Below are 9,414 nucleotides of genomic sequence, written 5' to 3'. Positions count from 1 at the left end.
GTACATTGTTTTCTCAATAACAATAACCATTTATCTAGTAACGTTTTATTTTTAAGTAGGCTCGCGTTTGCTGAGCTCTGTAATGTTGCACTCCAAATATTCGTGTATGTAATGAATCGTGATTTGCATGAGGCATTCGATTGGCTGTTGACAGGGTTAGGTCTATTTTTAAATTGTATAATCTACAGAGTCAGCCAGTTGGTAAAATGTCATGAACGTATACTGGGCTTTGTATTAGGCTGCATAAAGGTGGGATTGAAAACCGTTTCTGTAATTTGCATAGCTTTTCCCAACAGGGAGAAAACGTCCCTAGAGCAGTACGTCTTTCCATCAGTCTCAATTGTCTAATCCACATCTGACCTATCCGACCGAATGACTTGAGCTTTGTGCAAAACAGGACAGATGCGGCCTTTTTCGAGTTGAGAAGAAAAGACGCTGTCACTTCCAGCATGTCTGGGTGCACAGTACTAATTGTCTACACTACATCCAAGAAGCTATAATTCAAAACCGAAAGTAAACGTTGAATTGATTAAGACTGAGAGTGCAATCAGTTTGTATAAAGCAAAACCGTATAAAGTTATGAATCATGGCCTATTTAATGTTTGATTACTGTAGTTTCATATTAGGCGTAGGGGAAAGCATTTAAAAGACAGATAATGATGTCCAGATCGGATTATGAAGTCTGTGATATCATTACTCATCCACTGATTCAAGAAAAATTGTCAATCTTATCTGAAGCCTAATGATTTTAGAGGTATATATTCAACTTCGTTATTTGATTAAATGAATGCAGTCTCTGTAAATAGGCCTAGGTGTATATGGGCTACATATTAATGCGTATTCCTGAGCGTGTATACTGAACTGCAGTGAGCCTGAGCTATAGCCTACCTTATTGTCATTATAGAAGTGCCTGCACGCATGCCTTGTTGCAGTTTTTGTCAAGTGTGTAGAAGCGATTGGGTCGTTATGCTTTCATGAATGGCAATAATTGGACACAGAACTATAGGTCCAGTGATTGGGGAACCCTTTTTATAGTGAACATCTGCCCACTTAGCTCATTTTCACAACGGTTATACGGAAACTGTGGAGAAAACGCGGGCTATATTCTGTTCCATCTGCCTGCATGGTGCACTTCCTATCTGGGGTATCTGTTTGGGCGACAGTATGCTGTATTTTGAGAATTGTCAAATTTAAATTCTGAAATGATTGTCATTTTTGTAAAAAAAAAACAACCTCAGGTGTGTGCTAGGCGACTTATGAGGAAGAACTACCCATTAGACAAATAATTAATTGGTTAATTACCTAATCAATTTGCTCATGCCATATTTTTCGTATTAATGTGCTTTGTGAAATAAAAAGATTCCATACATCTTAATTTATTGGAATTTATTGGAATTCTGCAAGGAAAAAAAAAGGTTTGATGGTTGTTTTAGTAGGTTAGTATATATCCATTCTAAATGCAAAACCGTGGATCAGTCCAATTTCTTCACTGAATCCACTCCGTGTTGTTGTGGCGACCCTGCATAAACGCACTTCAGTCTCTCGCTGACAGTGTATATAGGCTAATCCTTTTGATGAGGCAACGATTCATTGTGGGAACTCTCCGGGTACCAGTCAGCATACAACTACAGACAACTCCTGAAGGTACAATGCGCTGAGTTAAGGATATAGGCTATATACATATATTTTTTATCTCTGCGTTCGCGAACGCATTATCTGGTTCGACAAGTCTGACGTCTATATTATTCTAAGTAGTTGATTATTCACTGCTTATTTGGTCAATTCCGACTGGATACATCACCATCCCAATTTCCAACCCAGACTGAGCTGAAAGTGGCTTTGTAAGAGGTATGTGGTTTAAAATATTTTTGTTTTGAAAAGGAACATGCAGAACGTTTTATTTAATTAAATATGAAATACTTTAACTCTGGAGGAAATAGACAATTGTAGTGCATTGCATGCTTTCATTCTCCTTTACATGCTATAGTGTTTTACTTAGAATATCAAACTTTGAATTGCGCCATCAAAATTGCATAAGTTCAAGAAGTATTGTTTTCTATAAGTAATTGTGGATAATATATAGGTAGGCAATTTTTATTTTTATTATTTTATATATAGACCCTGTCAATATACAGAACTTGTTAATGATTAATTCATTGGTTTGCAGTAGATGGATACATGTCGGATTAATAATTGAGGATATCGCCTATTTTCATCTTGTAATAATACAGCGAGGGTACATTATTTCAAACTATTTTAATACATTTTGGTTGTTTTTAACAACCAGACATTCGTTCAATTAATGGGTGAATTGTACGTTTAAGTCCTGCATAGTTACTAATTGAGATCTGTCAACTAACTTTAGTGCTTAGCCGGCAGATTTCACCGTGCCAAGATGAAATAGAAATTGAACTGGTAAGGAAGTAAGTGTAACCATATGTGCCAAATTTGAAATTAATGACCAAAAAACGGTACTTTAAAGGTTTTACTTCATAAAGAGGTAAATTAGCCAACAAGAATAATTTGCCTTAAACAGGATGGTCTTAATTGTCCAATCAAATATGTAGATTAGGATCCCCGTGATTCTGACGTAGAAGGTACAAATAAATTCAGTACACCCTTCAATAAATAAATGAATAAATAAATAAATAAATAAATAAATAAAATGCATTACGCGCACTCAAATACTGTTGAGTAGGCATTGTCATCTTGAGTCTACTAAAGTCGCTCAAGACCGCTGGAACTGATGGCTATAGCTGTAGCATACATTAACCACTATTTCACAAAAGCTTCACACAGTTCTATCTTTATGCGCCCCGAGCTACTCAAACGAAAACTGACTGTTTTGTGAAGCCGAGAGGGCCAGGCACGCACTAATTATCTTCACGTGGTCTGGGTCTAGGAGAGACCATGGCTTTGTTAGGTCGTCTTAAATAACTCAAACCTATTAAGTAAGGCATTAAACTGCAAGTTACTGAAGCATTCTCCTTGGACTAGATGACACCTTTTGTTACAGAAACACATTTTTCAATGTGGATCACCACACCCCCATCCAGGAATCAATTGATTAGACCTATGTGCATGATGGTGTTGCCAGTTGTATTCAATTGGTCTGAACTGGTAGCTGAAGCATTATCTGAATTTGAGGGAAATTATCTTTGAAATTAACTGCAAAAGGAATACATCACAGTGGCTTTTGTGGTATTGAAAAATGGGGGGGGGGAAATAGATATTTATCTTTTTTTCCAAATGAAACCCCTTTCCTTCTTCCTGGGAACAGGGTGGGAAAATGCTTATTTCCTCCAAAATCAAATTATTTCCTGATCTGGTTAGAAATTCATGTCAGGGGTGAGATGCACTACAGAGAAGTTCTTAAACAAGGACAGTTAAAGAACAAGGCAGCCATTCTGCATTTCAAACATCCCAAATAAGCAGAAGGAATGAGTTGGAGAAGCCAAGAAAATTCCAATCATTCTTAGACTTGTACTACTGCCATTCTTCTTGCTCTTATTTTCAATCGAGCTGTCGGCTAAGGACCATGTGCTTTTTTGGTTAAAATTGTACCAGACCCTGCCAGTTCTGAAGTAGTGAGAGGTAGCAAGGTTTCACTTCAGTGTTACAAAGCTGTTAACCTACATTGCCACCAGAGAACATGCGGTAAACGTACGTTTGGAAGAGATAGGAGGGGGAGTGGAGCGACATGCATAATTAAGTGATTAGCTTTCCCAAAGGACCGTCTGACAGTTGACAGTTAGGAGTGAATGTGTTTGAATAGGAAATGTCTTTCTGAAGGAAGTGTGGGATTACCTTTTGGGCCTATTCAGACCTTTTGTTTCTTGTTTTGATGTGGTGCTTGAAATGAATTGGTATCGACTGAGAAATTATGTAGCATACGCCTGTTCTGTCATGTGACGCACCTGTCTCTGAAATCGCCACTTTTTCAGGTTTCAGCTTTAAACACAAGCATAATTTCAAGGTCATTAAGGGGAGAGATATTACAACTGTAGCTTCAAGAGTCATTTCAATAGATCAAATTTGATATGAACTGTTCGGTTCAATAAGACAACATTTTATGAAGTGAATCCATGTAAATGGCCATGTAATTAATCAAGCACTGGCACATCACATCTGAAAAACAACTCAAAGACATGCATGTGAGATTACGCGCACTCCTGCCGTAGCCCTTGACCAAGGTACTGGCCTCAGAACTGGAGTTGGTCCCCGTGCACTGCACTATGGCTGCCCTCCTATGTAACTAGGATGGGTCAAATGCAGAGGACAAATTACCCCACGTGGGTTCATTAAGGTATAGCTTATCTAAAATGGCCACATCACCTCTATAGTTTCTGAATAAGCAGAACAATATTTGATGATATGCTCGCAGCATAATGGCCAGTTCTCTATGTGTAGAGTTCCTGTGCTGCTCTTTGCCGCTGGGCTGTACTCTAACATGTCTGTGTCCTTCTCTGTAGGAGTCTCCAGGTGATGAGCTCTCTGCTTTTCTCCAGCTGCAGTATGAAGGACCATGAGGCCGTAGCTCTCCTCCACTACCAGGGCTCAGGCAAGGCCAACAGCCAGTTCTCAGCCTCCGGCCTGCACTCGTCCCCCTCCACCCTGGGCAAGCCCCAACCCTTCAGCCTGCAGCCCGGCCCCCACCTGCTGGCCAGCATGCAGCTGCAGAAGCTCAACAGCCACTACCAGAGTCTGACCGGGGCCTCGGGGGCCCCCGCTGGGCCTCCCAGGGGCTTCGGCACCACCGCCACGGGGCCCGCGCACGTCGGCTCCACCGGGACGGCCCAGGGGCCCGGCATCATCGATTCGGACCCCGTGGACGAGGAGGTGCTGATGTCGCTGGTGGTGGAGCTGGGCCTGGACCGGGCCAATGAGCTGCCAGAGCTGTGGCTGGGCCAGAACGAGTTTGACTTCATCTCGGACGTTTCGGCCGGCTGCTGACCCCGACGCCCTGTCTCGCCCGTTCTTTCTCCCCTTCCCGTCACTCTGCTGTGCTGAAGAACACAGGCCCATGTGCCACGCACCGGCCCTTTTCCAGCCCTTTACACCAGTTTGTGCGCCAGTGTGTCTGTCCATGTACGCCTTGCAATCGCCTCACCCCCAGGTTGGGGTTGCTGTAAGTTCCTGTCCGTGTTTCTTCACGGCTGCGGACAGTGCTGTTAAATGCTCACACCTTGGTGCTTCTTTCATCTTTTTAAAAGGAAACGCAGTGGCTGAGGTCACAGGCACGGTGGGCCTACTGGCAAGGGGTTCAAAGAATCAAGAAAAAAAAATATATATATATTTGCAGTTGAAAGGTAAAAGCTTGTGCGTTGTTGCATTCATGTAAATACTCCAAAGTGAATCTAAAATACTCATGCGCGAACACACTGAACACACTGAACATTCCTTTGATTTGCCTTGTGCTGGGAGAGAGGTCTTTCTGTGTTCAGTCTGACCCAGAAGGACAGTAGGTATGTACGAGTCCTTTTCTCATGCTGTAATTATCATTTGTGTCTTATCACGGTGCTAAGGAGTACACTACAAAGGAGGAATGATGCCACACCAAAAGAGGTCAAGATCAGATTAAGGCTCCTTTTTTCTTTACCTTCACCATCCAATGGATTGTATTTACTGTTATTGCCGCAGCTGTAGGACTCTGCTGTATTGGGATTATTTGAGTTTGTTACACTTGCATACCATGGAGACCCTGTCAATTATCTACAGTCAACAGACAGTTGTATATTAATCATTTGTACTTTTGTTTTCTGACAATGGACTCTCCTTTGATATTTTATCTGTCGGAGCTAAATATGAGGAGGCGGCTCTTTAAATAGCCCCTCGAAGACAAAAGGTTTCACCTGAGCCCAGGGGCTGGATGTCTGTGTCAGTACAGCTTTGTGGGCCTCCTGTGAGCCAGGCTGATATTACTATCCTGTAACTGAAGGAGGGGCTGTGAAACGGGGATCTGCTCTGTGCTTGTTCTGTTATCTCAGCATTAGGGAGGTGTGTGTGTGTGTGTGTGTGTGTGTGGGAGGGGGGGCGGGGGGGGACAGGCAGGCAATGTGTTGCATCACGTAAAGCTAGTTACATTGGTCGCAGAGGAACCTGATCTTGCCAGTGCTTTCTATATTTAAATAAATTAATGAGAGCCCCGTCTGTTTTTCCCCTTCGACAGTCTTCCTGTCAGCCTGTAATTCTGTAGGCCCAGCGACCGACAATTTTCCCCTATCCTTGAGTCTCTGACACTGAAAATGGACCACTTGCTGTTCAGCGACTATTGTAGCTCTTTACTGTCTGTGATTGTTGGATATGGGGAATGAGCATTAGAATAAAGGACTGAGCATTGCTGTTACTAAAGGCTTTATTGTTGCAAAAATGCCTGAAGTGTGAATTAATACATCAATCAATAGAAGGGGTTATAGAAGATGTGAGAATCATTTGGCACTCTTTGTATTGTTAAGGTTGTCAAAACTTTACATTTAAAACATGGAAATGTAGAGCTTTTAAGCCTAGAGAAAAATACTGTACAGGTAACTACCACTTCTTTGAAATACTGTGGTTATCTTGTGATATGGGGATATCAGTTTAACAACCAAAAGCAGGTGTAAACCTAAGTCGAGTTATAAATGTTTCAAGATCAATGTAGCTCCAGTTGCTGGATCACTGGAGTGTCTGTGTGTGTGTGTGTGTGTGTGTGTGTGTGTGTGTGTGAGAGAGAGAGGATATGTGAGAATGCATGTGCATAAGCTTTGCAAGTTGTGGGGGTTTTTTTGCCTAGGAAATGCCACAGCAACCAAAAGTAATTCACTGACTTCTGATTTCTGCAAACATTTGCTTGTGAAAAAATGTCCTCCTAGTCAAATCACATGCAATATTGTATGGAAAGAGCAGCTCAACTAAGCACTACTAGATTTGCTTTCAATGTTTGTGCCAGTTTCAGTGGAGTTTCATGGCTTTTTTTGTCTACCAGTTTTTCTTTGTAATGGGGGTGGGAACTATAAAGAAATTGAATATGGAATAAACTCACGAATCAAGAATGTTAATATGAATATTCATTTTGTCACCTATTTCCCAGTATCTTTGTTTTCCATTTTTCTTAAAATGGTGACTTTGAGATCCTTGAGGTAACATTTGTTTATCAATTTCAGAATTACTTTTTGTTATTGAAATCATGGAGTGAATTATAATCTACTTTAATTTTGTTTAGCACTTTCATTGCCTCTTGTATATTTCTATGAAAAGATGTACAATTATTGCACCATATTTAATACTTGTATTTTGTTATTTTCTGCATTTTTGGGAAATAAACTCTTCAAAACTGTGAGTTATTTAATCTTTTCCTAACCAAGTCATAGTAAATGTATTGGTAATTACACTGAAAAACATATCTTTACATTGCCATACATTTAAATGTATAATCTTATTCTAGTATATCAAGAATTTATTTGATGGCTTGAGGTTCGGCTTACAGTTTAACGTTTTGTATTCATAATGTGTGGGTTTCTCGGAGTTCTGTGTAGTGCAATACTGCCGCCATCTAGTGGTGTTCATTATGAACTAGTAATACGGGAGCATTCGACGTGCATCGCCCGGGGCACAACCTAACGGAAAAGATGAAAGATTAATAAACCCATTAAATGCTATAATTTAAGAAAATAATATCCATCTATCTAAAAAATATATATATATATTTAAATGGTCCATTTGGCTCAGAGGTTGTGCACCATAGTATCAAACAGCTAAGCTAATCATGGTCTGAATTAACATAAAACAAACAAGTAAATAAACATTCTTTGTTAACGTGACAACTACTCAGTGCCAAAAATCAGAACTCTGTGGCATGAGTAAGACACAGCTCAGCAGCGAGGCTGACATTTGGCAGAGGAACAGACAGGATCAAGCAATGCTTTATCTGACACCAAATAAACAGAGGACCTCTGTTCCCAGTGCTGGCATTTCCTGACCGAGATAGCTATCCCGGAAGACTGAAAGGAAGCAAACATTAGGACAGAAACAGTACAGTTAATGTACTTTCTGGTGTTTGGGCCTATGTAACATATGCAGAGTCAAGATAAAATGACGGACAATTGCAGCACACATTGATACACTATATATCAGTGTGATGCATTTTACTTCAAAATTAAGTATACATGTATCTATACACACACATTCACAAGCAGTCTGCGGAAAATATGAACACTGCATATGTTGTAGCAGCGTTCAACTTTTATAACAGTTACATAGAATGTGTCTTTCATCTTTAAAGATTAAATGCACACATACACGTGTCAAACTGCTTAACACTCAATTTTGCTTAGTGTGTGTGATTTTCTTTAGCAGTTTTGGCTGCTCAGACTGCGTTCCTCTGACATCACTGTATTTCAGCACCTGGAGAGTTTCTATCAGAGAATATACCCTTGTTTTTACAGTGAGATTTTTCTGTCTAGAAATATATAAAATCCTTGGCTGGCTAATATTAGGAGAAATATATTTATGCCTTTCTGAATAATTGTTAACAAACATTAGGTAACTTGTTTTTAAGTGTGTGGCCATAGCTTGATGGCAGAAAATATATCATTTCTAAACACGGGAGCAGTGAGCACTGCTCTGTACAATGTCAGTCACAGATTGTAATGGTGGCTCTGTCAGCAATACCCTGTGACCCACATTTGGGCCAACACACTGTGGCTCCATTCCATTTACCCACATTCCTTGTGTCTGGCTGTTTGAATACTGTATATCCGTTCCCATTTTAAAACACGTTTGTTGATTTTAAACAGAGAGGATGCTGGGAGGTGAGGCATCTCCCTATTTGCAGTGCTGGCTCAGTATGTTTTGAGCAGCCATTGATAAATGATGGAGTGGAAAGACACACCCACTGGGACTCTTGAGTGAGGTGGCAAAGAAAAGGCTGTCATGCAGAAAGACACAGAACACAGAACATGGAGGTCTCTCTTCCCCCACACTGTCTCTCTCTGTATCTGGAAGCAAAGCCAATGAAATGGAAAGAGGATAGACTTCTGGTGGCCTCAATCTGATCTCAGCCAATTACGACCTCTATCACACTCTGGTATATTCATCGGTTTGTTTGAATTGCAACTAAAATAATACTTTTAACAGTTTAAGATACTTTCAAAAAGAGGAATGTTTGATTTTGAGTCTTTAATACTTTCGATAATTTGCAGCTGAATTTTTACGGTTTGTCGAAGGTTGTCCATCCAGGCAATAGGCCCAAGCACAGAGTCTGTACTAAACCAGAGAGTATGTATGGCTGACACTGCAAGAGGAATCTCCACATGGCCCCACAGTTTCCATTGTTTTCATCTTGATGTTCTGCAGTGAATATACTGCATGTAGACTATGGCATCGTAACCATCTGAACATAAACCATTCAAAAAGACTCATGGATCATTCATGTCA

At 40.5% G+C, this 9,414-nt stretch overlaps 1 protein-coding gene across 4 annotated transcripts; it reads left to right on the top strand.

The window, feature by feature from the left end:
* Window positions 1–1,518: 1,518 nt before the first annotated feature.
* Window positions 1,519–6,018, top strand: cited1 (Cbp/p300-interacting transactivator, with Glu/Asp-rich carboxy-terminal domain, 1). 4 transcript variants are annotated; one of them, XM_061236371.1, is made up of 2 exons: window positions 1,519–1,644; window positions 4,509–6,018. In XM_061236371.1, exon 2 carries the CDS (start codon window positions 4,516–4,518, stop codon window positions 4,951–4,953), a length of 438 nt encoding a protein of 145 aa, XP_061092355.1. In that variant the 5' UTR covers window positions 1,519–1,644; window positions 4,509–4,515; the 3' UTR covers window positions 4,954–6,018. The 4 variants fall into 4 exon arrangements, with proteins under 4 accessions (XP_061092355.1, XP_061092353.1, XP_061092354.1 ...); XM_061236369.1 differs by having other exon boundaries at window positions 1,577–1,644; window positions 4,473–6,018; XM_061236370.1 differs by having other exon boundaries at window positions 1,587–1,848.
* The last annotated feature ends 3,396 nt before the right edge of the window (window positions 6,019–9,414 follow it).

The sequence above is a fragment of the Conger conger genome, chromosome 3 (genome assembly GCF_963514075.1).
Source record: "Conger conger chromosome 3, fConCon1.1, whole genome shotgun sequence".
Classification (NCBI taxonomy): domain Eukaryota; kingdom Metazoa; phylum Chordata; class Actinopteri; order Anguilliformes; family Congridae; genus Conger; species Conger conger.
The sequence above is the reverse complement of the archived record's forward strand: the minus strand, read 5'-3'. Positions and strand labels throughout refer to the sequence as shown.